The sequence below is a fragment of the Rhizopus microsporus genome (assembly GCF_002708625.1).
Source record: "Rhizopus microsporus ATCC 52813 unplaced genomic scaffold scaffold_7, whole genome shotgun sequence".
In the NCBI taxonomy this organism is placed as follows: domain Eukaryota; kingdom Fungi; phylum Mucoromycota; class Mucoromycetes; order Mucorales; family Rhizopodaceae; genus Rhizopus; species Rhizopus microsporus.
In genome coordinates, this window is record NW_019671922.1 from 836,518 (window position 1) to 864,203 (window position 27,686).

The following is a 27,686-nucleotide window of genomic DNA, read 5'->3' on the forward strand; positions in this document are numbered from 1 at the left end:
AGAGGGTTTTTTTATTGTCATTACTTGATGACTTTGCCGGTTCCGTCCGCGTAAGTGTCAATCTCGTAATGTTTTGCGGTGAAGAGGGTTTTATTGTTATTGCTAACTCGTAACCTTTGTTGATGAACATTGTGAAAAAGACGACAGTCAAGCTTGATGATATCCACATTGTAGGCTATAACATCAATAGTAAGTACTTTCATAAAAAAAAATGGCCATTCAAATTCGATAAATCAATGCTCACTGCGTTCATTCAACTTGAAGATGAAGAAATCAGACTCATGGACATGGATTCCCCAATGGGATATGTTACAAGAATTCGACGCCTAAATGAAATACCATACCCATCCAGCAGTGACGATTATATTACATGCATGATTCCTTTATTGCAGCTGGCTGCATTGGGAAAAGTCATCATGGAAGACACGCTCCACATCATCCATCATACTCCTCGATCCCTTACTGTTTCAAACTATCCTTCTGCCCGCCCTGTCTTGCCGTCTTGCTTTTTACCATCCTCACTAGCATCATCATCTAAAAAACCAAAAAATTAAATATAATTAGTCCTTTGTATGCAGAATATCCTTACATCTGTTATTTTGTCGGTATCAATTTTTTTGTTTTCTTGCAACGAAAAAAAAAAAGAGAATCACCAGCATATAAATACCCTTGTATCACTTTGTCAATGTCAATATTTTTTTGTCCCTTTAACCAGACTTTTCTATCCAGGAATCTGCTGCGTTTTATTTTACTTTTGACAACAGGCCAAAGTTGTTCAATAGGATTGAGTTCAGGTGAGTATGAGGGAAGATAAGCACATCGGTATCTTCAAGATTCAATGTACCTAGAAATAGTCTCAGCCTTATGAATAGGAACACTATCCATAACTAAATAATGTCCTTTCATATCGTCAAACTTATTCATTTCATCTACTGTAGCCTTAAGGAAGCAAAGGTAATGACCAGTGACAGTTCCTCTATAAATAACTTCAGAAGCATTTGTTCGCTTTCTTTTTCTAGTCGGTACTTGTGGAAGTCTCAAATTGTATTGAATCAGACCAGATGCAGAGATTGCACCTAGAATAGTAGTCGTTTTTGCTCTTGTTTTTGGAACAGTTACTGCTGCAAGAGAACCTTTTTTTGACCAGGCCATACTACGCTTCATATTAATATGGAAGGCAGACTCATCGAGAAACACACAGTTTTTTCTATAGTCCATGTCAGTCTTATCCCACTTGCGCACCCAAACCGTTCTTGGAGCTTGGCTTCACTATTCCTGTCAACGGGATGGATTTTGGCTTTTTTTCAAAGTTAATTTATATTCATTCTTCACAAATCGATGAAGTACTGTCTTGTATACTCGAATTCCTTCAAACCTTTGACGCAATTCTTCTATCAATTGCTCTAGGACAATTGACGGATTCTCGTCAATCCATTCTAAAATAACTCTCTTATGTTCACCGCAGAGGACGCGAGGACGACCAGAGCTTTTACGCTTTTTAAATATGCTATCATGATCTTTTTCATATTACAACGCCCATCTTTGCGATGAGCATACACGAATGCCAAATTGCTTTGCAGCAGCTAAAGCACTCAAAGCTTTCTCAAGCATCAGTTTGAAGAATCTAACTTTACCTTGATTCGTATAAACTGTGTAATCTCGTTTAGTATTTGGTTCTCTTATGTAAACATCTTTATTTCGTGATCCTTCCACATGCGTAACAACAGACTCATGATGGTTATGTACCTATATAAAGTGTGAGAACTAATTGCTTGAAGAGCATATAGTTCCTCATTAACGACATAATACATGAGTCCAGGGCAACCATGCTCGTCAACAATATGACCCTGTCCGTCTTCATAAAAAGATTGACTGTTCATGTTTTAATTGAAAAAAAAAGAAAAAGAAAAAGAAAACAAGCATGAATTTACCAAACTTATTGTACGACAACTTTCCCCTTAACACGACTTTCGATTTGTCATCGTGCGAATTGATTTCTGGGCAATTACGACTTTTATTTTTGTCAACCAGTAGCTTCATTTTCGGCAGGATACGACTTTTATTTTGGGAAAGAGTGTATCAATGTATGGATACAATAGAATAACAGTATAGTAGCCATAGTCACCATAGTCATGATAACAGCAGCATCCAATAGAAACGCTTATTATAATGCAATAAATACATATGAAGTCATGCTCTTTAATATTCTATTTAAACATGACACATGAACAATATCATTTGTTCGTCTATTATAAAATGTTTGATCTACCCTCAGTTGATATCATCAAGATCATAGACCTGTCAAATCAAATACTGTTACTGCCTCTAAAATAACTGTTATCCAATCAAAATCTTTTAAATATTACTTACCACACACATCAAAATATCTCCTTTTTCTTTCCTTTTGGGCAATGGATTTGTTTGAAAAAGGTAAGATAACTTGGCAAGCCAAGGGTCAATAATGCTGACTGTTGATTAGAAAAACATTTCACAGTCAATGCTCGGTAAGGGATGAAGAAGTGACAAATAGATCTTAACATATTCTAGAATACAAACTCCTGAATCATTCTCATCATGCTCTTCATTGTCGTCTTCTCTATCCGACATAAAAGATGACATTGACCATCTCAATCAGCACTTGTCCTCACTCGACCTACAGCACTCACGGCACTTACCACAGACACAAGCCATAATCGCCACTGAGGATAACTGGATGATATCGCTTGCTAATCCTGCAGCCAGTCGTCTATTTCAACGACAACTAACACAACATCATGTTCTTGACGTCATTGATCCTGGTCATCGATCGCTGCTGCTAGACAAAATTGTCAAGGCGAGAGAAGAGGATAATAATATCTTGGTTTGCGGAGATCCTGTGCCGATTATCAAGGCAAATCAACGTAAATCATCTGCCATACTCTGGCTAAAAGAAAGAAAGAAGGGCGGAAGCAGTACGTTCATTTGGATATTTGAAGAAGTATCTCAAAGTACAGTCAAGATGATGATTCACAAGCGGCATGTAAGGCATAGATATAGGAGTGTCTGTCACTGAGTGTTGACGCTTGTTATAGAATACCATTCACTATGTGGAAGTAGGTATTGTGAATTTATTTGATCACCCAGCATCTCAGCTTATGAACCAGTCAATTTATACCATCTTACCTCAATTTGATCCATTACATACATTATTCACTGGCTATTCTCAATCAGGTGCACGATTCCCAGTGATTGTGTACAACGAAGACAAGAATGATTATCTGCTGCTACGAATCACATCTTTACCCACTCTGGCTGGACTCATCACCGTTGGACAAGATGGTTACGTGAATGAATGTGAGGATAGCATGTTTACGAAATACCTCTTTGGCTATCCCAACATCAAAGGCATGCATATATCAACTTTAATACCACAATTTTCAACACTGATTTCATGCTTGGAGAAAGATGAACTGCTACAACACGGCTGTATACTCAACAGCACCATTTGCCGCGACGTACTTAGTACCAGAAAAGAGTCAATTCATGTCGCTGTCAATCGAAAACCGAGCACAACGCCAGCAGGAAGACCCTTACCCATCTTGGTTGCTATTCATAGAGATGGAACTTATTTAGAAATCGACTTGCAATTGCAATTGACACACAACATGTATTCCTTGTGGATCACTTTTGACCGACAAGCCACCTTATCTCGTTATGGCCATACGTTTCAATATACCAACACTACCGCTGCACCCTCAGTCACACAAGGCAACAACAGATCCAAATCTGTTAATATACCCATGACTAGCATCAAAAAAGAAAATACACATCAATTACATACATCTACAATTAATCATCCATGGACAAAGCCAGTGGGCGAATATTCTGCACAGACACTAAAGACAAATATACATGATTATGAAATTATGGGCGAGTTAGGACAAGGAACCTATGGCATCGTAAAGCTGGCTTATTTGAAAAACGATCCAGAAAAGGTAAATGCCTATAAATTATTATATACGCTCTTCTTGTCTAATAGTCAAGCATGTATATGCAGAAAAAAGTGGTTATCAAGTACGTCTACAAGTCTCGTGTATTGGTGGACTGTTGGACCAGAGATAAGAAATTAGGGCTTGTTCCTGCCGAAATTCATGTGCTTCATACATTGAGAAAGATTCCACATGCGAACTGCAGTGATATGCGTAAGTTGAAATAGCTTTTGGAAAAAGACTTGGGACTGATGATGATTATAGTGGATTATTTTGAGGATGATGATCACTATTATGTTGTAATGGACCTATTTGGTGCAGGCATGGATTTATTTGACTATATTGAGCTTCGAAAAGATGGTATATCAGAATCAGAGATACGGGCGATCTTTAGACAGATCATAGAGGCCGTGAGTCATTTGCACGATAATCACATCATTCATCGAGATATTAAGGATGAGAATGTTATTCTTGACCTCAAAGGAGGAGTTCGATTGATTGATTTTGGGAGTGCGACTTATATGAAAGAAGGCAAGCGGTATGATACATTTGTTGGCACGTTAGATTATGCAGCTCCCGAAGTGCTCAAAGGACAAACCTATACAGGCCCACCTCAAGATATATGGGCCTGTGGTACCTTGCTATACACTTTGATCTATAGAGAGAATCCATTTTATAACATTGAAGAAATCATGGAACGAGAGTTGAGAATACCTTTTATCCTATCACAAGGTAAACTGCAGTTGGAATTTGGGGAGAGCGAGGGTGATGACTTATACTTTTCTAGAATCATTAGATCTCATAAAGAAAATGCTAGAAAGGGATGTGGAAAAGAGACTTACTGTTCATCAAGTATTAGCCCATCCCTGGTTTCAATTGAAGTAATACAAATAGAAAGTGCATGAATAAGGGGGCAATGTTAAAATTCTGCCTTCATAATAAAATAATCTATAGAGAATGTGTATTCACCATTTCTTTTTCTTTTTTATATTTATTGCTGAAATATGAGTGAGAATAATAAAAGAAGGCTAAAAGTTATCCATGCAAGTTACCACCCTTTTTTTTATTTAAAACATGAAAACGAACCATTTTCTATAAAATAGGCTAGAGTTGAGCAACTCTTTAAAAATCAAGAGTATCTAACAGAACAAGAGTTTCTACCAGTAACTCAAAGCTGTCAGCTACCTGAATACATGAATATGACCTTATTTCGTAAATTAGCGAATCATAAAGATCATCTTACTTTATCTGATTTTACAACGTAGCATATAATATACATATATATACGAACAAGGGTTAAAGTAAATCTTATAGTGAATGGAGACCATTATACGATATGGATACTACTCGTTTATTCTTTAATATTATCAAGAAGAAGTCTTGTTTATGGATATGTCCCGAAGACTTTTTACCTATCCTAGAAGGTAAGAATACGATAAAGTAGAACCCTTAATCACACTTTTTACTAGACATCGTCATGAATCATCAAGGACTCAGTTTTTTGGTGGATAATACAATGTTTCAAGAAAGATATAGTAATGATGCATAAACATACACATCTATAGATTGGTTTACCCTTTTTTTTATTATTATTTTATTCAGTTGAAACCGTTATCTGTAAAATATTCTATGATGCCAAATGCTATACGGGTCGAATGAACCTTGCTCAATTCCGTCAATCTCAGTTTACAGAAACAATTCAATCCTTGAACGCAGAGACCGATTTGAACCATGTAAGCTAAGAAGGATGTTTTATATTTGTCTCATTCTTTCTTTAGGTGCATAATTGTTTTTCATACAAGGATTTCTATGTGCTGTATTGCAAGTTTTGGACACTTGACCAGGATCATGACTTGTTGATATATGAGAATGATTTGCTTAATTATAATGGCGGTATCTTATCCGAGAAATTGATACATCAAATTATACAACGAGGCCGAATACCCGCATTCTCTAGGCGTCAATCTAAACCAAACACCTTGACTTATTTAGATTATATATGTAAATAATAGAAAAAAAAAGTTATAGTCTAACGTGCATATTAGGGTTCCTCATTTCTGAAGTTGATAAAAGTACGCCTGTAGCCATTGAATATTGGTAGGTACCTAAATGACGGTTGAATAATTTTAAATAACCAAAAGTTAGGTTTCGTTGCTTGGATGAGGATGGTGATGGCATTATTACATGCTATGACTTGGAACAACATTGGAAAGATCAAGAGAAAAGGTACTTGTGATTTTCTTTGCTTTTTTTTTTACTTATATAGGCCCTAGACTTAGACACATGGTTGAGATATATCGTTATCATTTTGAAGAATTTATTAAATTTGAAGACATTATGCGTCAAATGTATTCTATAGATACTTGTTCAATATCACAACTAACCCATGACTTATAGAAATGATCTCGTTCAGCCCAAAGTGCCAGGTCAGTTTCGTCTGTTAGACTTGAAAAAGAATGGATTGATTGCAGAAAAGTTTTTCGATACGTTTATAAATTTTGATAAATTTCAAATTCATGATGCTTACCAGACGCTGTATCGCGCCAATCCTCATTTGACTGGCAGAAAGAGTGTCATGCAGGCACTGTCAGAGAGTGTCGTTGTAGAACCATTCACACTTGGGTAAGGTTGAACATTGGATATGAAAAAGTAATTAACACAATACAGATCATGGTATGAATATGCAGATCAAGAGTACCAATATCTTGTATTAAATGAACAAGAGGATGACTGGTCTATTCAATTACCAGAGAAAGAAGAAAAGGATATAGAATGCGGTAATATAAGTCATTTAAAGTAATTTTAATCTAAAACAGTAATAATAGACGAAGAAGAAGAGGAAGAAGAAGCAGGAAGTGACAGTGACAACAGTACACCTTCAACACCCAAATTAGAACCAAACAGCTCACAAACAGATAAAGAAACAACTCAAGGAAAGGAGGAGGAAGAAGAAGGAGAGCAAGGAAAAAATTGGATCTGGAATTCAGTTTTATAAAATAAATTTTATTCTTTTTCAATCATCACAAAGGTCACCTAGCAATTCAGGTGCCTTGTATTCACCAGTGCCAATTTGGACTGCACGCTTGACAAGATCAAAAGTAATTTCGGGTGAGACAACAGAATCATGTCTATAAGCAGGATGGTTCATAACGAACTGTCTAATATAAGCTGCACCTGTCATCAACTCTCCACTTGCTCTTTTGCTGATGAGGTTCAAATAGTTATTTAATTTACATCTTGTTTCTATATCGATATTTGTACTGTTTAGATAGCTGTGAATAAGTGGTATAAGGCCAGGAAATCCATTATCGTCATCTTGCCCGTTCATGATTTCATTCACTGTCATCAATTCATACTCGTCACCTCCCTTGTTTGAGAAGACGTTTTTACGGAAATAAAACTTTTCTTTCAATACTGCATCTCGTTTATGTGCTGTTTGCATGTTGGTATCTACTTTTGATATAGGCATGTAAAAGTTGAGCCCAAAGCTGAGGATGACTCTTGTCAGTAACACAACAAATACAGAGTAGGCAGCATTCTCAAAGTCGGATAGTTGAACTTCCATACTTCTAAACTCTACTCTCCATCCGATGGTTGAGTTGGGTGGTGGTGGCTTGAATCGCATGGTTTGCCAATTTGTGGATTGAAGATTCTAATATATATTAGATACATATACTTTTATTTTCCCTCCCCTTACTTACCTCAAAATGATCAGAGGAAATTTGATCGTCTACGTTTAGTAACTCTTTGAAAATAACCAGTGGATCACGAATAAAGAGATGAGCAATGTGTCTGGCCAGCTTATCGTCTACATTATTTTGAACAAGTTTGTCATATATGTTTCTATCATATACTAGATCGATATCATCATATTTGGGTTTGTATTCTTCATCATTGGATAAGTAAGAATCAATCGAATCATATCTGGACTTGTTGATAACAAATCGATCATGTTCAAGCGGCTAAAAATATAACTCTGTGTTATTCTCAGATTTCATCACCTCATATAATCACTCACCTTTTCGCCTCTTTCCTCAGGTGTTCTATCGTCCACACTGGCTGATATGACGTTCCAACGTGCATCGACGTCAGCAAGATAACCTCTAAAAATAGGCGAATTGGCTGATAATGCCATCTGTCAAGACATGTTAGAGTAAGTTTTAATGTGTTGATGAATAAACTGCTTTTACCATAATGGGTGCCACGGGTGCTAGTCGATCATACAGCCTTCTACCTTCATCAATGTTACATGCCTGGAATGTGATTTGTAAGCAGCAGCAGCCCATGCCGAATGCCATTGCATCCATATAAATATGGTCTGGTAATGCCGCACCTTCCTTTGCTTCCTTATCATGATCGAACAAGTCACGGTCCCATGGAATGGTAGGGTCAATAAAAGGCCTGGGTGTATTTTTGTCATGAAAGATTGGCATATTGATCTTTACTTTGGACCCTCTTCGACGACGAATGTTGGCTGTCAGCGTACTATCTCCCCAAAAAAAAAAAAGAAAAAAAATCAACACATGCTGAATCATAATATATCTCTTTTGAACTTACGGGAAACGTACGTGTGGATTGATAACTTCATCAGGTACAAATAAACTCTGGCAAGCTTTACCGTTAGGTTCATAATCGGGCTCTAGTTCATGAGGACAACCCAGTCGTGGATAATTAACCAATGTAACAGGCATTTCATCTTCATGCATGGCCTCATGTGCTAATTTTCTTCTCAACTTCATATTTGGTTCGACTAACAATAGATCACGAAAGGTAGCTCCATAAGGTTTACCGGGTGTACCTTCGATCATGTATCGACCATATTCAGGTCTCCACAAAGCATCGGGCTCCTTACTGCTTCAAGATCAGAATGACGAACTCTATGAATGATGAGACTTACTCTGTCTTTTTCGATTGATAATCACGCTCTGGTATTTCTAGCTTATCAAGGATATCAAATGCTCGAAGTGATAATTTCGTTTTCTTTTCTTTCTCATCAATTTTAACCACCAAGTATTCAATCTTGTAGTTGGGGATCAGACCATCGTTCTTTTACCTATGAAATACTTACCTCATCACCCCAAAGTAAGCTTGCGTTCTGTCTATCCTTTTGACTGCGATAGATATTCAAAAATTGTTCAATACCATGCGTTCGTACATGTTCTGCATATTGTTTAGCTTCGTTCCAAACGAGCGGCGTTCCAAGCGATAAGAGACCCATTTGATTTTAGAAAGAAAAGGAAAAAAAGAAAGAAATATGCTTGATTACTAACAATAAAAAGGTGGCTTTTTTATTTGCTGACAAATGCATTGACAAGGGAAGGAAAAGAGCCAATCATTATCAAAGGGTTCTCTTTTTGTTCTTTTGGAAAAACGGGAACACAAAAAAAACAGAGAGCAGATCTCATCTAAATCACGACATTACTTCTATTAACTATCCCCGATTTTTCAATCTCTTGAAGAATTAGACTACTGAAATTTCAAATTGAACGTCTTTAAGCTTTAAAATGACATATTGGCTCTGGGACATAATTATGTTACTCAAACGAAGAACAAAGAAAGGAATTTAACAAACTAGCCCTAGTCGTTCACTTTATTCTCAAAAGTACAGTTACGTAATCCAATGATTGTACTATATACTGACAACAACAGCAAAAAAAGACAAAGGTTCTCAAACACATCTCTTCACTACCATGTCTATTCCAACAACGGTTGTTTCCACTTCGATCTCCGATGCGAATTTTGGTGTTCGTGATTTGTCAAACACTGCTCTTTATCATTACTACAGTATTCGCACTTTAAATTCAGACATACAAAAAGATGGTCAAATATTTAGCTTACCTTCTTTGGACGAAACAAAATGGAAATTCAAACATGAAATGTTTTTACCTTGGAAACTATTTGTATTTTGGTAGATTGGAGGTAGGTCGTGATGGTTTTTTTTAGTGAAGAATTAAGAAATACACAGTTAATACATCTTATTCGTAAACTTAAAAACTGATACAACTTACACTGTAAGGACGTATGAGAGAGTCATATCAGTCATACGGAAGGTTGGTCAGATGTACCTGACGCATGAAAACGTCAAGACGCTGATTGTTGTTTCTTGCAGCGAATAGAAATATGTCCAAGATATTGTGTGCAGTCATGATATCACGATTCCATACGATGTTGCAAGTGTTTTGTTTACACTTCAATATCGTATGTACTCTTCGTTTTGACTTCTCAGTTACAACATTGTCCACATTTCTAGGTAAGAAAGTCTCGATTACAAAGTTTTCAACTCTTTCATCAGAGTTGCATACAGGGATTTTTGCTTTCTTGTCTGGACACAGGTTGCTCGTTGATAGTGCGTGTGTCGTTAACCCACAAGAGGGGAACTTGACTTCTCCTAGGGTCTTTTGCTCTGTTTTGAACTTTAAAAGTGCATTTTGCTTATCAATCTTTTGTTGTTCTTTTTTCGAAGGCCCTGGTTTACTTGAGGAAGAAGAGGTACCTTCTTGATTTACTGTGCTGGAATAATCCACTTCTTGAGTTGATGCTACTGTACCTATACTAGAATAATGTTAAATATTGACTGATAATGAACAAGATTGAATGCTTTACATTCATTTAGCTTTGCGCCTTTTGAAGGTCTTTCTGAGCTGGATGATGTAGAATGTCTTTTCATTTGAAGCAAAAAGAAGAGCAAAAAGCGAAAGAGACTATTTTTGCTCATTTAGCAAAGTTCATTTAATCAATAAAATCACGTCTTTTTTAATAAACTTATGCTGTCGCAACATTTGGTATCGGCTTTAGCGTGGAATCAAATAACTCAGTGAATACAATGACAGAAGATGATCTCTATCATAAATATAGCTTGAAGGATGTGTGTTGTCTCTTCTTTAGGCTTTACTCACAAATATACTTGTATTCAACCCATCAGATTGCGAATGGTGTTAGGGTTGTCTTTTATGAGCTTCAGTTTAAATATTTCTATTTCAGTATAATATGTCTGAAGCTAACTTCCTTTTGTGTCTGAATTTCCTTTTTTATTATGTCCAAAAAAGGCAAGCTGAATATCTGAAAATTAACTTTTATTCGTCCGAAAAAAAAAAAACTAACATTGTCTGAATTTGAAGTGCAAAGAAGGTATTTCCTCTCTTTGGTATTGATTACTAAGATGAGAATAAAAGAAAAGAGTCATTGTTTAGACTCTAAATGGCTCACCCATGTCAAATAAATATCATGTCAGAGGGTGTTCTGTTTGATGAAAAACAGTGGACGAGAACATGTTGGCAATACATGTCCAACTGTTAATGAATCTACTCAGCTTATAATGTTTTTCCTAGAAGGAAAATATTGTACACATTCAAATGTACAGCTATGAATATCAGCCTAATATGTAAAATAACTGAAACTGATTGATCAGTGAATAGTAATAATCCTGTATTTAGAAAGAATAAACAGGTTTCTTTCCACGCCTATGAACAAGACCAGAGACACCCTCTTAGTCTGGTTTTGAACTATCTTTATATCGGTGATCCACTCCGCTTTTTTTTTTTTTTTTTTGCAAAGATGAATAAAAAGTTGTTGAAAAGACCCATTCCTAGAGACTCGATCAAGATGAAACACAACAAGGCTTCTTTATTAAAGCAATACACTCATTATCTGGCACGACATCAAATAGGTAAAGCGGATGTGTTTGAACAAGTCAAAAGTTTAACATTGCATCCGTGTAGAGATTCCATTAAAAGTCATTGCAGTGATCCTTGGAGGCTACATTCTTGGTTTACCTGGTTTCCAGCACTTTGTATTGATCAGTAACCAGAGAAAGGATGGTCGCTATGAGAAAAGCTTATGGGATTTAACGTTTCTCTTTTTTTACATCTGCGTCTTTACTGCTCTTCGTGCCACTTTAATGGATTATGTCTTGATCCCACTTGCTAAACGGTCGAGAGTGTCTGCAAAGAAGTATCAACGATTTGCTGAACAATCTTGGTCTTTTCTTTACTATGCAACAGCCTTTTCCTATGGCATCGTAAGTGCTTGATCCTTATTCATAATCAAACCTAACTTGTAAAGTAGTATGTCATGTACGATCAGCCTTGGTGGTTTGATACAACTTACTTTTGGCGCGATTATCCAGTGACTGATTACACCGCATCATTCAAGTACTATTATCTCCTACAGTTCGCATTCTGGTTACAACAAATCTTTGTATTACAGATTGAAGCACCTCGTAAAGACTATAGGGAACTTGTCATGCATCATATCAACACTTTATTACTTATCAGTCTGAGCTACGGCTGTAATTTCACCAGGGTTGGAAATGCTGTCTTTGTCTGTATGGATCTACCCGATACGTTCTTAGCAGTAAGTGTGGCAAAAAAGGGAAATATTACATTATACTGATCTATGATTTGACAGCTCGCCAAAACTTTAAATTACGCTAAACCAGGCATGGTATGTAATACAGCCTTTGTATTTATGTTCTTTTCATGGATGTATACGCGTGTATACTTGTATGGACGCATCATTTGGTCAACAATGACAGAACCAGAGCTCTATGTGCCTCAGTTCAAACTAGATCCTCTTTCTGGAAATTGGTTCCCACACTTTGTAAAATATATTATTGCTGGATTAATGATTGGATTGTACTTTCTCATTCTGTTCTGGACGGCCATGATTTTCAAAGTATTGTATAAAATGGTGACGGAGCCTGAGGCAAAGGATGTTCGTTCTGATGACGAAGAGGAGACAGAAAACAAATTGATCGAACAGATTGAAGGGTAAAGAGATGATATCTTTACTGTTATCTTACTCATCTCTTTTTCTATAGTGACCACTCTACACCTGTGCTAGAACACAAAAAGCTGCAATAAAAAAAAATACACAAATCTTACCATAATAGCTAATGTATTCCCCATTTAATTTTCCTATCATGTATTAACAAAAACTAATGGTCAAAATAATAAATAAACCAGACATTTCTCGGTAATTATAGCATGTCATTCTTTATCGTTCTTTCTACTATTAAACCATAATGAAGAGTGAATAACGGTGATCGTAAGTCGTCTATCAACTGCAGTAGGACTATCTATTATACATTGTTGAATACTGATAAAGGGGCAATTTCTGATTTGGAACCCTTTGTTCGGAAGTTTTTGTTTTTACTGCCCAAAGTTATGCACACTTTTTTTGTCACAATGTAAACCATTAAGTCATTAAGATTTATCATAGTCCTTTTGTCAACAGGTCGGATATTAAGTATAAAAGAGCAGTGTCAATCTCAATCATTCTTTTCCTTCTTCTTCCTTCACACAAACACTCTTTTATTAATCTCCGTTTGCACTTCAAGCGTTTCTTTAAAAAAATCCTCCTATTGTTACTTACTCTATCTACTCAAGCCTTCTATCAAGACTCTCTCTCATGTTGCTTTCTCGCAAACGACTTCTATTCTTTTTCGTCTCGTTCCTGATGATGGCGATCATTGTCAATGCTGCCACTCCACCGAGCAAACACAGGCATTTCGATGATGATGATGATGACGACGATGATCATCATAAAAAACCGAAGAACGATGATGATAGCGATAATGACTCTAAAAAAAATCCCGACTCTGAAACAACTACTCCCAAGAAGAAATCATGGCTTGAAGATATTGACTTTGATGCTATTGAAGGTGAAGTTCGTCCTGTTGGTTCTGGTACCTGTAAGGATGCTAAATGTGATGGTACCGATAATGATCAATGCTTTGAAACCTGTGGTAATCTTGCCACTCATGAAGATATTTATGGCTGCAAATACGACAAGACATGGGCTCTCACTTTTGACGATGGTCCTAGCGAATTTACTCAGGAACTGCTCGATATTTTGGACAAGCTGGACGTCAAGGCTACCTTTTGTGTTATGGGCTCTCATGTTAAAAAGTTTCCGGAAATCATCAAGCGTGCTTATGAATCTGGTCATCAAATTGCTTCCCATACCTACTCTCATCCTCATCTTATGTCTCTATCAAATGAAGATATTGTCTATGAAGTCCGTGCTACTGAAGAAGCTATCGAAGACGTCATTGGTGTCAAGCCAAAATATATCCGTCCTCCCTATGGTGAAGCTGATAAACGTGTCAAGGGTCTTTTGAAGCAGATGGGTTACAAGGTACTCATGTGGAATGTTGATCCTACCGACTATGATGTATATAATCTCAAGGATGGTGCCAAGCGAATCCAGGATACGTTTGAAAAGGTTCTTAAAGACAACAGTAGTTCTCTTAATGTTCATTCTGACGATGGCTTCATCAGTTTGCAGCACGGTAACCATGATAAGGAAATATTAATAAATGGAACTAACTATTATTATGCCTGCAGATCTTTATCGTGTCTCCATCCGCCAAGTTCCTCAGATTTACCGCGCCCTTCGCAAACATGATTATAGTCTTACCACTGCTGCTGAATGTATTGGTGATGACGAACCTCATATTCGTATGGCTGCTCCTCGCCCTGCTGCTTCTGCTTCTAATTCTTCTCTTTCTGGTAAATCTCTTCCCACAAATCTTGGTGGTTCCAATCTCTCCGGTCATCCCAATAATAAGGCTTTATTCGACAAGCAAAATGTGGACAGGAACGTTAACAAGGCAAACAAGCAAGAAAGCAGCGGTTCAATCGTGGCTAGTGTTGGATACATCTCTACATTATTAGCTGCCATGGCTGTCTGGATAAACTACACTATTTAGGTTTCTCTTTACTTTTACTATAGACTTTTTTTTCCCTTTCTTACAACACTTTGATTCACTGTTTTTTTTTTTACTTTTTTCCTATAGAATAAATAGATCTTTTTTAACGATAAGTTTTTCAATTCTTAAATGTTTTGTTATTGTCTGCTAATACGAAAAATTATACTGACGCGTTACCCCTCATTAAAAACGTGCTATACACAGATCAAAGCAGAGAAATGTTATTGACAATCTTATAGAGGAGGGGATATAAGCTTTATTAAGAATGTGTGTGGTATTAGAAAGAATTACGCAAAGGATATAGATTTGAATAAATTAAAAAAATAGGATATTACAAAAAATAATGTATTTTAATAAGCTACTGAGCAAACATTAAAACCAAGGTAACAAGAGTGGCAGATAAAGTGATTAAACTAGCGGGTTGGAAGGCTTCGACTCCGCTAACAGATTGTGCTGTTGCCTTGTCATTTTCTAAAGAAGATGTGTTACCATTGCCAATGTTCCTGCTTGCAGAGTTGCTATCAGCAGAGGCAGATGAGGAAGAACCAGCAGGAGCGACAGAAGCGGGAGTGACAACGGCAGCGGTTGTTGTTGTAGTAGCAGTAGTAGTGGTAATAGAAGACGGTGAAGGAGTGACAATGGCAATGGTAGTGGTAGTAGTAGTAGCAGTGGCAGTAGCAGTGGTAGTAGTGGTAGTAGTAGTAGTAGCTGCTTTAGTAGTGGACTTGCTAGAAGATTTTGAGCCAGAGGAACCACTGCCGGAACCACCCTTGGAGCCACCCTTGGAGCCACCCTTAGGTCCACTGTAGTCACCAGGAATGATATGAGCACATCCTTTTTCAGAGATACCTCGGTTACAGGTTCTGTCATCATTCTATAGAAATTAATTAGTTTCTTGCTTTTATATACATAAACATGTAATTCAACTTACACAGCATCGCATACAGTAAGTGTTGGTTACGGGTTCGATCAAGTTGACATAGTACTTCCAACCGGCACAGGATGAGCCTTTGGGTGCCTTGATGTCAAACTGACCACCTTCATCTGATGTATTCAGTCTAGCCTTTGAGGGATCCATTTGGCCTGTCACTTGGACATACTTATCGGTGGCAACATAATGCGCGGACAGAATGAATCCATCTTTCAATTTGCCAGCATTGGTGGCCTTGGGTGCATTACCAAGACAGAACGCTTGGCCTTCCCATTCAGTATCAGCAATGTTTCTATTGGCAGAGTCTTCAGGTGGTAAGAAGACACAAAAGTTGTTGGCATCGACAACTTGGGCGATCTGACCGTAAGCACTCACAAAGGAAGCAAGAAGTGTAGCGGATGCGATAAACTTTAGAGCAGCGACCATTAGTTAATTGATATTATAAAGGAACGGTTAGGGGTGAATATATTTGTAAATACGATAGAAAAAAAGAGAGAGAGAGAGAGAAATCGTGAAAGAAAAAAATGGGGTTTTAAGTAAAAGGGACCTTAATTAAAGAAAGGCAGAAAGTTGAAAAGACCACTTACTTGATTCAGTAAACTAAACCCTATTCGGGAATTTTAGGTGTTACGCTTGTATATCGTTGTCTCACACAAGATAGTTTGGTGATACATTTGATCTTTTTCAATTTGCCACTGTTTGGCGATGGTGACCTCTTTTAAAATACAATGCAAAGCACGAGTAAATGTATCTAGGCATAACGAACTTGCAAAAATCATCATTGTTTCATATTAACCGTATCATGGCGACAGTTGGAACAATTGAAAGTATTGTGCCTATTGTTGCCCAATTCAGATATCATAGAAATCCTAAAATGTAACCACAGCCGTTATTTTTAGTTACAGCTCCTTGATTTCTTCCAAAAAAAGACTACAATCTCCTGCAGTTCTTGACACTATTTTGTCTATATCTGTTTCTTTTTCTTTAAAATGTCTATTTTTATATGAATAGCATCAAATAAAACAAACTGTCTCTTTACACGTGATGATGTCAATTTACGATTGATGACAATAGAGTCTCCTTCTCACGTATATTTTAATTTTCTACTTCAATCCCGTAAATGAATGCCTATTTCTGTTAGAATACTACTCTTACAATAGGCAACGACCTTTGGGGATCATAAAGCTACAGCATGATGAAGCATGTCTATTTAACTATACATGAGAAAGAAATGAGCAGGCTATCCTGGAGGGAATTGTTAACATGCTCATTTTTAGTTGTATTTTCATAATCATGGTGATCAACCTTTTTTGGGGAAGTATTATTTAAATGGTCTAACCTTGTTTATGTACTGCTATGGAATGAAAAGAAATAAAGGTGGAGACATACTTCGTCAGACTTGAATCCACGGAAAAAAACACCAAGTGTTCTGAATCATGGCCAATGACCGTGAGTATACGTTAATATGATATCCCAGTCTCTCTCTTTCCAGTCTAATTACTAGAATGCCAAGATTTTCGATAGTGCTACAACGACCTGTTATTGTCGCTGCCAATTAAGGGTCAAAACTGATCTTTCTCAATAAATGAAAGGGAATGACTACGCACCTCTTTTAATTTTGTAAATAGTAGATCTGTTGTCAAGGCATATTACTTTATAAAGCTATTTAGGACAATGCTCACCAAGGATTAAAATCAAAGAAAATTTGATATTCTCACTATTAATATCATAATTCTTGATAAGCTTAACCACGAGTTTTTTTCTTATACTACTTCGTTCTTGTCCAAAACTCTAGCAGATTTGTAAGGTTTAATCAGAAGACAGCAAAGCAATGTGATGTATCAAGTCATTCCTTAAGTATTATATTGATCATCTTTTCAAAAGATGCTCTCTATTAAATCAATCACTATTTGTGAGCAATAAGCTTTACTCTCATTAATAATAATAGCTCGTTTTTTCTCCAGTCTAAACTTTACAGACACACTTTAATTTAGTACCATATAAGGATATTCAATTGCCTAAATAAGAATCATTTTAACTTGTGCCTGTTCTTCTAAAGTTACAAGCTTTTCCAAGAGATCATTTGAGAAGGGTCATAATTTAACTAACAGTGATGAATATACTTTCTTATTGGTATTTCCAGGATAAATCATACCAAGCTCTGTAGCTATGCCTTTCTCTTTTAGTTTATTAAAAGTACAATGTTTATTAGTTGAACTACAGTATAAATATATTTTACAAAGAGATTTGTTTTCCAGTCAATAAGAAGAAGGCTTCCTTATACTTGGCCAGGGTATTATCAATAACATCTTGAGGAAGTTCAATACTTGTCTTTTTATCAAACTTGATAGACTCAAGGTAATTACGCAAGAACTGCTTGTCAAAGCTGTCTTGTGTACGTCCTGCTTCATACTTATCAGCTGGCCAGAAACGAGATGAATCTACAAATGGCATGAATGTGATGTATTTACAGTCTTTCGTTCAATCCTTTACCTGGCGTCAAGACTTCATCAACTACATTCAATTGGTTGTTTTCATCTAATCCAAACTCGAATTTGGTATCTGCAATAATGATGCCTTTCTTTGCTGCATATTCGCTTGCCTTTGTGTAGAGCTCAATAGCTGATCTGGTTACTTTATCAGCAAGTTCCTTATCACCCAAAATCTCTGCCATTTTTGAAGGATGAATGTTTTCATCTAGATATATATTCTGTCAAGACCCAATCTTTTTCTTGTAGGCTTTTTTTTTTTTATCTTACCATGATCACCTATTTCAGCCTTGGTACTAGGTGTAAAAAGGACTTCTGGGAGCTTTTGGCTATCAACCAAACCTTCTGGAAGAGGAATATCGCAAATAGTTCCCTTCTTTTTGTATTCAGTCAATCCAGATCCAGTGATATATCCACGGACGATAGCTTCAATAGGCAACACTTTCATCTTCTTGACTAAAATGGATCGACCTTCAAGCTGATCGCGATACTTTTGGACTTTGGCAGGCATTTCATCAAAATTGGCAGTAATTAAATGGTTGGGTAAAACGTCCTTCAAGAGATCGAACCAAAAGAGAGAGATTTGAGTAAGGATTTTGCCTTTTCCAGGAATAGCCTAGTAAATAATACGTAAGCACGATTGAAGTGAATAAAGTTCAAACTTACATTGTTCATGATAACATCAAAGGCACTGATACGATCAGTGGCTACAAATAAGAGGGACTTTTCGTCTACTTCATAAAGGTCACGTACTTTGCCGCGGGCAATAAGTTTAAGATCGGGGCAGTTGCTAAATATAGTGTGAGGATGTTGTCAGCCATACGTACAGCTGATGGATGCTTTACCTATTTAAAAGGGCCATTGAATTGCTGTAGTATAGAGAAGATGTAAGAAAAAAAAAAAGAAGAGGAAAAATGATAAAGAATGGCTTGCTTTATTTGGTGATCTTCGGGATCTCTTGCTGAGATGCGGAACCCTTGTTAAGAGTCAGATCTGCACTTTGTGACTTGTTAGAGAGTTTGCATAATCGTGAGACGTCCTATCACGCTGCTCAGAAAGAAAAGCAGTCCAAATAGAGTGTGGCTGACAAAAAAGAAAGTATTTCCCGCTCAGACCAAATCAAAGGGCTTAAACTTTTTTGATTGTGCATAAGCAGTTGCCCTAAATAGGACTCTAACAATCGCACAACGTACAATGAATATAATACTGTAAGGAGAACATGGGGGATGCTATGTAGATATAGATCAATGAATACTTTTCAAAACATTCGAGTGGTTCAGTTCCTTGTCGTAAACACCCAATAGCTTTAACTGTGTCCACTTGTGTTCTGTTGCTATGGAAACCTCTCCATTTTATCTTTTCAATCAGCCAATGAAATCCGTCTCATTTTAGGAGTTTTAAATTGCTTTTTATTTTATCTAAAAATTTTCTAAATGTCCAACTTTTCTTTGTTTCCTCTTAAACACCAATCAACCCAATCGATGCCGGCGAGATCACCCACAATGAACATTGCTTTACCTCAAGATTCTCTACCACAAGAACTGACAAAAGCCAGTATGATACCCGCTGAAGAGACAAACGAAAACGTCAGCAAGGAAAAGTTGAACAACTTGAAGTTGATGATGAAAACGTTTATTTTGGGTGCACTGCGAGAAAAGGAACAGGTAAACTATTTATAATTTTACATGTTAAAACGCACTCGTTGTGAGGGGGCTTTTATCAAGTAAAATTATTTGTGGTTTTGCCAGAAGCGGTTTTTTTTTTTTTTAAAAAAAAAAAGAAACCTGTCCAACTACTGCGGCATGTCCCCGTATATGTCCCTGTATACGATCGGGTAATTGCTGGCTTTTGCTTTTGATGGGTCCAAAAAGTAAAAACGACTATATTGTTACCAATTGATACATACACAAAAGAAAAAAGGGGACTCTGGTTAGGAAAAGGGGGATTATGTTTGTAATGAAAGAGATTTATATACTCTTTTATTGAATAAAAAAAAAGAGATCGTGTATGTAGGGCAATATTCTTTTTTCTTAAAAAGAACGTAGTTGGCATTATGGTAGGGAAGCCATAAAGAAGTATTCTTTGTGTAGTTTCTCTATCCCTACTCAAACCACGATATAAAACATTACTTTGTTATTCCCTTTTTGCATACAATTCTCTTTTTTCTTTTTATCATCTTGACAATTGACTTACCACTCTTTATTGTCTTTGTAGGGTAATACATCTAGATATAATGAACTGGTAGAGCTCTTGTACAAAGATCCATCAAGTCCAGACGCTCCTTCTACTTTAAAACTCTATACATGGATCGTTGTCCTGTCGCAGTCTGTGTCACTCCTTGATAAATCATGTTCTAATCTGGTTGAGGCTGTCTTACAGGTGGATTGGAGTTTTAGAAATAGAGGATTTGTGAATGCCTACATTGACTTTTTGGAAAACCTGGTATCTGCACACGCTATCTACGTCGCTCCTATTATCAACTCGTTGGTACAGGGCTTTAGATTCCGTAAGTTGCTGTTTGGTGTTATAGATGATCCATGATTAACATCTTTTCTAGGAAACCATCTTCCTCAGAACACAAAGATCACTAGAACACAAGCCTATGATAGATATCATGAAGCACTCCAATGCATACTTCAGCTTATCCCAACCGGTGCCAACTCACTTTTTGTGAGTCTCGTTCGTCATATGCCACATAAACGATTCAATTCAGCAGAACAAGCTGCATACGTTAAAAACATTCTGCTTGTATCCGAATATGTACCAGTCTTAAGGAAGCAGATACTAGGCCTTATTATTGATCAAATGGTACAAATCGACGCACAAATCCAAATTGAACTTGACGAAATAGATGAAGATGTTGAATTCGAAGTATACAATATGAACTTTGATGAAGATTATGAATCTGAAGCAAGCGAAACAGAAGACGAAGATGATATTTCCGATGTTGAAAGTGTCGACTCTCAAAGTTCTCAAATGGATCCAGACAAGAAAGATTCAATTGAAGAAATTAAATACATGATTCGTAAATTAGACGCAATGATGCAACTCTCATTCCAATACTTTCAAAAGTGTGCCCAAACTGCGCCATCTGAAGTGCTTCACGAGATATTCTATGCTCTAGTCGACATCTTTGACCGCGCTGTTCTCAAGACACTCAAATCACGATACACTCAATTCCTGTTATTTTACTTTTGCTCGCTCAACGTACACGAGTATAGTGATTACTTCTTGGACCATCTCCTTCAACACATCACTGACCCTTTGAAGCCCAATGTGACCCGTGTTGCTGCGGCTGCGTATATCTCTTCGTATGTAGCACGAGCCAAGTTTTTGGATTCAAGTACGATCCAGAGAGTTGTTTTGGCCTTGTCCACTTGGTGTGACGGCTACATGGACATGCATGAATCAAGTGTGCGCAACTTGGATTGTACAAAGCACGACGTGTTTTATGCGGTCGTACAGGCAACGATGTACATATTTTGCTTTAGATGGAGAGATTTGGTGATCGATAATGAATTGGAAATTGAAGATGATATTGAGGATGACATGTACTCTGAAGAACATCGACATCTGACACGTCCTGAGCATGGATTTGGCAGTGGTGCATCCCGTACATGGTGTCTTGGTTTGCGCAACTTGCCTCGATTGGTGATGAGCAAGTTCAACCCTCTGAAGATTTGCTCTCAAGCTGTTGTTCGTCAATTTGCAAAGCTGGCTCGAAGCACACACTTTATGTACGTATACCCTGTTATAGAAAAGAATCGAGAGATCTTTGTCCCTGGCTTAGGAAGTTCAAATTTGTTGCAGACAGTACAAACATTCTTCCCATTTGATCCTTACAAGCTTGATGGTAGTAAAGTTTTTGTGGATAATATATATTATGAATGGGTCGCAGACGACGAAGATGAAAGTGACGATGACAGCGACGAGGATAGCGAAGACGAAGATGATGACGATGATAGTGTGACGTCTGGCATGATGGCTATGAGTATCAGTCCTAGTCCTACTACAAATTATTTATCATGAAATTAAGACAAGAAAAAGAGGCATAATATCTTTATCGGTCTATATTATTTTTATCGCATTTTCTTTTTCATTTAACAATAAAGCAATTATACAAGCATTCTAAATCATCCATGTCTCCATCCAACCGAAGCAGGATTTATAACAAAAACAGTAACCGATGCGACCAAGAGAAGGATAAGGAAAGCACCTAGGATGACTCTTGATCTATGTCTCCATTTTTTATCAATGCGTCTATTCGCGGATGTCTGCTTTTTATCATAGGATGCAATGTAGATACTTCCTATTAACCATAGCGGAGGAAATAGAAATCCCAAGAGAAAGAAAAGAAAGGACCTTCGACAGTTTATAATTTTCTTTTTCGGTTCTTCTTCTTTTATCTCTGACTTCTCTACCTCACCGTCATGTGTATCTTCCTCGACTGTGGGCGTAGACGCCTTTGACTCGCTGTCTTCAGTGATCGCTTGAACTTCCTGACGTAGCTTGTACGCCTTTCGTGTCAGTTGCTGTCTCCAGCGACCTACAAGGTTACTTTGACCGTCTTGCTTCTCTGTAGTCTTTGCTGCACGAATCCGTTTGAGGATTTCTAAACGCTGGATCAACACATTCTGGTCCTGCTTGGTCCACGAGATACCTTGTTTCTCTATCTTGGGTGATGCCATCAAGGAATTTGGATTTGACAAAGCAAAGTCACAGCTTTGCCCCTGCGGAGAAGTTTGGCCAAAGCTATCCGTGTCCACAAGCCGATCGACGTTCTTTTGGTGTCCTCGTATGAGATCATCATCGTCTTTTAGACTCAACTCGTGAATGAAGGCCATAAATGTATAATGTGGTTCAAAAAATGCATCCCAGCGCTGCCTTTGCGCGTGTGCGTCAATGGTCAACTTATTAGGTCCAAAATGCTTTGATGTATCCTCGATGAGATCCATACTTTTTCTACTGCTCGGCATACTAACAGGTCTTTTGAGCGCATGTTCCTGGGAGTTTTTCATTGTCACTGTTTTATGCAAAAGAATGTAACAATAAAAAAGAGAGAAAAATAATAAAAAGAGGCACGGAGAATTATAGTATTACATAACTTGGCCGTAATGGATATTTTTTTTTTGTCTTTATTAGTATTATCAATCTACTTGTAGCAAATAGCTACCTGGTTTATATGTATATGTATGTAGGAATATGTACAATAGATCATTGAGGAGAGGGATAGCCATGCTTTTTTTCTTAATTAGCTATTTCCTTATAGTGTACTTCGGGAAGCTCTCTAAGACGGGCTGCTGCTTGTTCTGGGGTTAGGTCACGTTGAGGCTCACCAAGCATTTCAAATCTATAAAATATAAATATTAGACGATTAACATATTGGTGAAAGCAAAACGTACCCGACAAGGAATTTTCTAACAGTAGCACTTCTTAACAAAGGTGGATAGTAGTGAAGATGAAGGTGTGCATAATCATATTCACCCTGAAGAGGCTTTTGATGGATACCCATAGAATAAGGGAAGCTAGTTTTGAACAGGTTATCATAACGACAGGTGATGCGACGAACAGCGTCAGCCAGATCATGCTTTTGCTTATCATCCATCTCTGGTAGTGAAGCGATATGTATCTTGGGTAAAACCATGACTTCAAATGGCCAAACGGCCCAGAAGGGAACCACAACTAAGAAGGTGTCATTTTCAAATACTGTACGCTTACGCTCAGGATCGTTCATTTCACGTTGAGCATAATCACAAAGCAAACACTTTTTATCCCCGTACTTTTGGTTGTATTCCTGTAAAGCTATCAACTCCTTTTGAGGCTCTTCTGGAATACTTTCAGTGCACCACATTTGACCATGAGGATGAGGGTTAGAGCAACCCATGGCAGCGCCCTTGTTTTCAAAGATTTGCACGTGTTTAATAACTGGGTTCTGTTGCATGTCCAAGTAACTTGAAGTCCAAATGTCAACAACCTTTTCTATCTCTTCTACAGACATTTCTGCCAAGGTGAGATCATGACGAGGCGAAAAGCAAATGACATGACATTCACCACGGACACCTTCCACTCGAATCAAATCATCATCTGTGGCTTCAAGAGCAGGCTGATCTGTCTTTACAGCGGCAAAATCATTTGGAAAACGGAAAGTAGCGTCATACTTGGGATTGCTTTCACCATTAGCACGTTGGTTACCAGGACAGAGATAACACTGAGGATCATATTGAGGTCTCTGCTCAGACTGATCACCTTCTTGTTGACCTTGCCAAGGCCTCTGTGTACGATGAGGAGAACATAGAACCCATGACTTGGTTAAAGGGTTGTAACGACGGTGAGAATTGTTGCTGAAATCAAACATGGTAAAATAAACGAATGAAAAATAAAAATCTGCTAGTTACAGTTCTTTTTTATATGATGAAAAATAATTGTGTTACAAATTCATTTATGGAAAGTAATGTTGATTATGTAATAAACGGGGATTCAATGTTTTCCTGATTGCTTACATAAACTTTGTCCCATCTGAGCCTTGGTCGATTTCAAACAATAGTTTTGCTATTTCTATGATACAAGTATCAGTAAGGAATGATTATCTATCAAGACTATATTACCACTCCATTCTAATCCGTTAATATTATTTATTAAGGAAGTCTGATGTAGGAATTCATCGCCTAGAGTGCCCTGGCTATTATTATCTTTCTCTTTATCTTCTAAACTCCCGCTGCCGAGTTTGAATATTAAGTCAATATATGGCACTAAAGAGGGCTGGATTACGTTTAGAATTGATAACATGGCGCTGTTTTTATATTGACTTACTTGCTCAAGTGTCTCTTCAAGGTGTCGATAAAAGCTTTTCAATTTCTCATTATAGTATTTAGCCTCTGACGCAATCGCTGGGTCAGGGTTTTTGCAATTGATGAATATAATTGTAAGCATCTCTGTTAGAAAATAACCTATATTATTTGTTAGTTCATATTCCTAATTTTTGTTTTTATTTTGTTTACTTGAGAAACACCAAAAGGATAGCAAAAGTTCAACATTGATGTAAGACAAGGTATAAAATGCCTTTCTAATAAGTTCCTGACACACAGAGGCAACATTTGATTGATCAATGTTTGTGGAAAATAAATACTTATTGACCGATAAGTGAACGGCAGTGTAAGCAAAATAAAGCTGTCCCGCTAATGAAATCCCGTCAATGGATCTTTCCTCTCTCTTTCTTTCTTCCTGTATTTACCTCCATTCTCCAGCTTTTCCTTCAGTGCTGGATTAATACTATCTGGCTGGGAAATCTGGTCAAATTCTTTATCCGAAATTTGCAAATGAGATGGTAAATTGTTTTCCCATTCGACCAACTTTTGCTGTATGAATTTACAAATATTCTCGATTCTTTGACTTTTATCTGGTAAAACTTGTATTTTTGGTGAACGAAGTGTCCTAATAGACTCTCCATGAATGCTTGATAACTTGGCGAAATAATGAAAATGATCTGGGCTTTCAGGATAATCAATGTCACAGTCTGCATCTGATATTGTCAAGGGTCTTGTTTGTTTATGAGTAAACTTGAAAAGTAATGATAAAACAAGGTTACCTAGCAACAGCAGCACACACATATCGATCAAGGATGTATGCAGACCACCAAAGTCTTTTCCGCGCTTCCAGTTCGGTTTTGGACAGTCCCTGAGGTTGGAAACTGGCTCGATGTAACCCCAAGTCTTGGGCCATTTTAATAGCTATACTTACCGATAGCCAAGCCTCGCCCTGTGTCAACCATGATTCGCTATGTGCTGCATTCAGCAGTAATAGCTGAATTGATTGTAATTTTGGTTCTAAAAAGTCGGGCAGATGGTGCAAATGCAGTTGAAAAGTGAGATCTTTTTTTAACGCTTCCTTTTCTACACCATACTCTGCAAAAATAGGATGGTTTTTATCCAGCATCTTTATAACTTTACAACAGGTGGTCAAGGCGATTGGTATGACTTGAGATGACTGTGATCCTTCTCTCTCGTAGAGTTTGTAGAATTCATCCTTGTCAAGAATAGGCAGGAATTTGTTCACTCTTTCAAAATAACTTTAAATAGATGGTTAGAGTCAAGAGTTCATATTTTGTGTTTTTGATTTACACATTTAGCAAATAATCCATGAGACCCTTTGGCGGCAGTTTCCAGTCCTGGTTATTTCCTGATGACGATGGCCTTAGCTCCGATGGTCGTTTGATGATCAAATCGTCATTATTATTGATAGGTTTGGGAAACATCTGGTTCAATGGATGGGATTGATCTTGGGGAAACAATCTGCTCAATAAATAATAGCCAGATGAGCTGCCTGCAAAAAAATAGGCATCTTTATTCTCTTCTGATGATTTCTTATACGCATCCGAGTCTTTCTCAAGTTCTGCAGTAACATCAGCAATTTCATTAGGAGGCATATCCTGCAACATATTGACCAGCAACTCCTCTACTCGCTTCAATCGACCCTCTAATCCTTCCACATAACCTTTAGATGGTCCTCTTTTTTTCGTTGGCTAATGTATATATGTTGAAAGGTTATTGCTACTATATATCATTATAGTTTGATATTACTTCTGAAAATGTGCATTCCTTTTCATAGTTTCTACATGAACTGCATGCGATATTTGGATATGCTGGATCATGATCACACCTTTTGTTTTGCAATTAACTCTTTTATACACATAAATTCCGAAGTTATCCTTCTTACTAATAATACCTCGTCTTTTTTCGTCTACATAAATCACCTAAAAAAATGGAATAAGCTACTTTTGCCATGTCAACGTTTTCTTTCTTACTTACAGGCTCTATTTCTCTTTTGACGCTTTTTATCACGAGAGTCTACATTGTGTTCCGAGGCTGGGCGAGAGGTAACAGGCTGCATCTCTATAATGTAAGAAGAAAAACAAGAGAAAAAGAACAGAAAGTCACTTTCATTCTGATTCTATAGATTGTATTTGCTTTGAGCGGAGTAGAATATTACCTTTACTGCAACTCTTGTCAAACCCATTCATAACACAGCTTTCTCTTAGCAACAGGAATCGTAAAAATGCATAAAAGACGAGTTAAGAAAGCAGCAAGATACATTGTTTGTGTTGTGGGTCAATTTTATGCTAATTCACATTGATCTTTAAAAGTCATGAGTAGCCTTGTCTAACCCACTGTGAGCTCGTCGTTGTTATGCTGTCAAGAACAAGGGTTTTGCTCGGCAAGCTTGGATACTATGATATCAAGCTTAGTAATTAAAAGCATCTATCTTTTATTACTCTATGGAGCTTATTTTGCGAGATGTGTATACTCTAGAAATTGTATCACTGGCAAATATTTCAAAAAGGTTGCTGCAAAAATAGCTATGTCTCCGAGGAGACGATAGAAGATGTGATTTATTGACAGGCTTTTTTGTTCTTGTTTCAAAATCTGTGTATCTTGACTATACCGCTAGTTTTTCCCTGTCCACTGTTACTGGTATTTCTACGGATTGTGTGTCATTTGTTGTAGTTGTAGTTGTAATGGGCATAAAGTACAATGGGACTCTATGTTTCTTTTTGGAAGAATGAGAGCATTAAAAATGATAGTTACACTCTT

The 27,686-nt window shown here is 37.2% G+C and overlaps 13 protein-coding genes across 13 annotated transcripts; 6 read left to right on the plus strand and 7 right to left on the minus strand.

Annotated features, from left to right (window-relative positions):
- Positions 1 to 122: 122 nt before the first annotated feature.
- RHIMIDRAFT_237183 (uncharacterized protein) lies at positions 123 to 554 on the plus strand (the record flags this gene model as incomplete). Its single annotated transcript, XM_023608710.1, has 1 exon — positions 123 to 554. One exon carries the CDS (start codon positions 123 to 125, stop codon positions 552 to 554), a length of 432 nt encoding a protein of 143 aa, XP_023466871.1.
- A 3,225-nt stretch (positions 555 to 3,779) lies between these two features.
- On the plus strand, positions 3,780 to 4,853 carry RHIMIDRAFT_201882 (Pkinase-domain-containing protein; the record flags this gene model as incomplete). Its single annotated transcript, XM_023606576.1, has 4 exons — positions 3,780 to 3,974; positions 4,037 to 4,181; positions 4,233 to 4,700; positions 4,756 to 4,853. 4 exons carry the CDS (start codon positions 3,780 to 3,782, stop codon positions 4,851 to 4,853), a joined length of 906 nt encoding a protein of 301 aa, XP_023466872.1.
- Positions 4,854 to 5,304: 451 nt separating this feature from the next.
- Positions 5,305 to 6,963, plus strand: RHIMIDRAFT_251237 (uncharacterized protein; the record flags this gene model as incomplete). Its single annotated transcript, XM_023610809.1, has 10 exons — positions 5,305 to 5,392; positions 5,438 to 5,503; positions 5,571 to 5,701; positions 5,747 to 5,969; positions 6,014 to 6,065; positions 6,114 to 6,194; positions 6,242 to 6,316; positions 6,366 to 6,590; positions 6,636 to 6,745; positions 6,785 to 6,963. The coding sequence occupies 10 exons, from the start codon at positions 5,305 to 5,307 to the stop codon at positions 6,961 to 6,963; spliced, it is 1,230 nt and encodes a 409-aa protein (XP_023466873.1).
- An 18-nt stretch (positions 6,964 to 6,981) lies between these two features.
- On the minus strand, positions 6,982 to 9,186 carry RHIMIDRAFT_201702 (putative gamma-glutamylcysteine synthetase; the record flags this gene model as incomplete). Its single annotated transcript, XM_023606564.1, has 7 exons — positions 6,982 to 7,620; positions 7,670 to 7,930; positions 7,987 to 8,103; positions 8,159 to 8,453; positions 8,526 to 8,822; positions 8,866 to 8,987; positions 9,037 to 9,186. 7 exons carry the CDS (start codon positions 9,184 to 9,186, stop codon positions 6,982 to 6,984), a joined length of 1,881 nt encoding a protein of 626 aa, XP_023466874.1.
- An 817-nt stretch (positions 9,187 to 10,003) lies between these two features.
- RHIMIDRAFT_291691 (uncharacterized protein) lies at positions 10,004 to 10,722 on the minus strand (the record flags this gene model as incomplete). The annotated part of the gene is made up of 2 exons (XM_023613833.1): positions 10,572 to 10,722; positions 10,004 to 10,515 (listed from the first exon to the last, which is right to left on the minus strand). The coding sequence occupies exons 1-2, from the start codon at positions 10,681 to 10,683 to the stop codon at positions 10,004 to 10,006; spliced, it is 624 nt and encodes a 207-aa protein (XP_023466875.1). The 5' UTR covers positions 10,684 to 10,722.
- Positions 10,723 to 11,498: 776 nt separating this feature from the next.
- On the plus strand, positions 11,499 to 12,977 carry RHIMIDRAFT_281527 (longevity assurance proteins LAG1/LAC1). Its single transcript, XM_023613006.1, has 5 exons — positions 11,499 to 11,634; positions 11,687 to 11,985; positions 12,033 to 12,320; positions 12,375 to 12,736; positions 12,787 to 12,977. The coding sequence occupies exons 1-5, from the start codon at positions 11,523 to 11,525 to the stop codon at positions 12,827 to 12,829; spliced, it is 1,104 nt and encodes a 367-aa protein (XP_023466876.1). The 5' UTR covers positions 11,499 to 11,522; the 3' UTR covers positions 12,830 to 12,977.
- A 291-nt stretch (positions 12,978 to 13,268) lies between these two features.
- On the plus strand, positions 13,269 to 14,766 carry RHIMIDRAFT_281528 (glycoside hydrolase/deacetylase). The gene is made up of 2 exons (XM_023613007.1): positions 13,269 to 14,259; positions 14,315 to 14,766. Exons 1-2 carry the CDS (start codon positions 13,428 to 13,430, stop codon positions 14,677 to 14,679), a joined length of 1,197 nt encoding a protein of 398 aa, XP_023466877.1. The 5' UTR covers positions 13,269 to 13,427; the 3' UTR covers positions 14,680 to 14,766.
- Positions 14,767 to 15,484: 718 nt separating this feature from the next.
- Positions 15,485 to 15,958, minus strand: RHIMIDRAFT_192722 (uncharacterized protein; the record flags this gene model as incomplete). The annotated part of the gene is made up of 2 exons (XM_023605978.1): positions 15,485 to 15,553; positions 15,611 to 15,958. Coding segments are annotated over 2 exons (417 nt in total), but the record flags the coding sequence as incomplete, so codon positions are not given.
- A 1,810-nt stretch (positions 15,959 to 17,768) lies between these two features.
- On the minus strand, positions 17,769 to 19,030 carry RHIMIDRAFT_214963 (phosphoribosylaminoimidazole-succinocarboxamide synthase). The gene is made up of 5 exons (XM_023607274.1): positions 18,945 to 19,030; positions 18,766 to 18,889; positions 18,370 to 18,715; positions 18,104 to 18,307; positions 17,769 to 18,051 (listed from the first exon to the last, which is right to left on the minus strand). Exons 1-5 carry the CDS (start codon positions 18,959 to 18,961, stop codon positions 17,846 to 17,848), a joined length of 897 nt encoding a protein of 298 aa, XP_023466879.1. The 5' UTR covers positions 18,962 to 19,030; the 3' UTR covers positions 17,769 to 17,845.
- A 1,122-nt stretch (positions 19,031 to 20,152) lies between these two features.
- On the plus strand, positions 20,153 to 22,128 carry RHIMIDRAFT_251243 (RNA polymerase I-specific transcription initiation factor RRN3; the record flags this gene model as incomplete). Its single annotated transcript, XM_023610810.1, has 3 exons — positions 20,153 to 20,155; positions 20,314 to 20,605; positions 20,657 to 22,128. 3 exons carry the CDS (start codon positions 20,153 to 20,155, stop codon positions 22,126 to 22,128), a joined length of 1,767 nt encoding a protein of 588 aa, XP_023466880.1.
- Positions 22,129 to 22,180: 52 nt separating this feature from the next.
- Positions 22,181 to 23,141, minus strand: RHIMIDRAFT_129703 (uncharacterized protein). The gene has a single exon (XM_023605524.1). The coding sequence runs from the start codon at positions 23,115 to 23,117 to the stop codon at positions 22,233 to 22,235; it is 885 nt and encodes a 294-aa protein (XP_023466881.1). The 5' UTR covers positions 23,118 to 23,141; the 3' UTR covers positions 22,181 to 22,232.
- Positions 23,142 to 23,346: 205 nt separating this feature from the next.
- RHIMIDRAFT_251245 (galactose-1-phosphate uridylyltransferase) lies at positions 23,347 to 24,454 on the minus strand (the record flags this gene model as incomplete). Its single annotated transcript, XM_023610811.1, has 2 exons — positions 23,347 to 23,449; positions 23,502 to 24,454. The coding sequence occupies 2 exons, from the start codon at positions 24,452 to 24,454 to the stop codon at positions 23,347 to 23,349; spliced, it is 1,056 nt and encodes a 351-aa protein (XP_023466882.1).
- Positions 24,455 to 24,473: 19 nt separating this feature from the next.
- RHIMIDRAFT_129709 (uncharacterized protein) lies at positions 24,474 to 27,008 on the minus strand. Its single transcript, XM_023605525.1, has 10 exons — positions 26,904 to 27,008; positions 26,821 to 26,848; positions 26,676 to 26,754; positions 26,217 to 26,617; positions 25,685 to 26,164; positions 25,331 to 25,635; positions 25,098 to 25,274; positions 24,910 to 25,046; positions 24,705 to 24,858; positions 24,474 to 24,654 (listed from the first exon to the last, which is right to left on the minus strand). The coding sequence occupies exons 1-10, from the start codon at positions 26,983 to 26,985 to the stop codon at positions 24,596 to 24,598; spliced, it is 1,902 nt and encodes a 633-aa protein (XP_023466883.1). The 5' UTR covers positions 26,986 to 27,008; the 3' UTR covers positions 24,474 to 24,595.
- Positions 27,009 to 27,686: the final 678 nt, after the last annotated feature.

Excerpts from the sequence above, each read along its gene's own strand:
- RHIMIDRAFT_281527 (XM_023613006.1), top strand. The coding sequence starts at position 11,523 with ATGAATAAAAAGTTGTTGAAAAGACCCATTCCTAGAGACTCGATCAAG. Across the intron at positions 11,635-11,686 it reads TCTGGCACGACATCAAATAG|AGATTCCATTAAAAGTCATT; the intron begins GTAAAGCGGATG and ends GCATCCGTGTAG. Across the intron at positions 11,986-12,032 it reads CAGCCTTTTCCTATGGCATC|TATGTCATGTACGATCAGCC; the intron begins GTAAGTGCTTGA and ends CTTGTAAAGTAG.
- RHIMIDRAFT_281528 (XM_023613007.1), top strand. The coding sequence starts at position 13,428 with ATGGCGATCATTGTCAATGCTGCCACTCCACCGAGCAAACACAGGCAT. Across the intron at positions 14,260-14,314 it reads CTTCATCAGTTTGCAGCACG|ATCTTTATCGTGTCTCCATC; the intron begins GTAACCATGATA and ends TTATGCCTGCAG.
- RHIMIDRAFT_214963 (XM_023607274.1), bottom strand. Across the intron at positions 18,716-18,765 it reads TTGATGTTATCATGAACAAT|GCTATTCCTGGAAAAGGCAA; the intron begins GTAAGTTTGAAC and ends ATTATTTACTAG. Across the intron at positions 18,308-18,369 it reads GGCTGAAATAGGTGATCATG|ATGAAAACATTCATCCTTCA; the intron begins GTAAGATAAAAA and ends ATATATATCTAG.
- RHIMIDRAFT_129703 (XM_023605524.1), bottom strand. The coding sequence starts at position 23,117 with ATGAAAAACTCCCAGGAACATGCGCTCAAAAGACCTGTTAGTATGCCG.
- RHIMIDRAFT_129709 (XM_023605525.1), bottom strand. The coding sequence starts at position 26,985 with ATGCAGCCTGTTACCTCTCGCCCAGCCTCGGAACACAATGTAGACTCT. Across the intron at positions 26,165-26,216 it reads ATGGATTATTTGCTAAATGT|TTATTTTGAAAGAGTGAACA; the intron begins GTAAATCAAAAA and ends ATCTATTTAAAG. Across the intron at positions 25,047-25,097 it reads ATCCTTTTGGTGTTTCTCAA|GTTATTTTCTAACAGAGATG; the intron begins GTAAACAAAATA and ends CAAATAATATAG.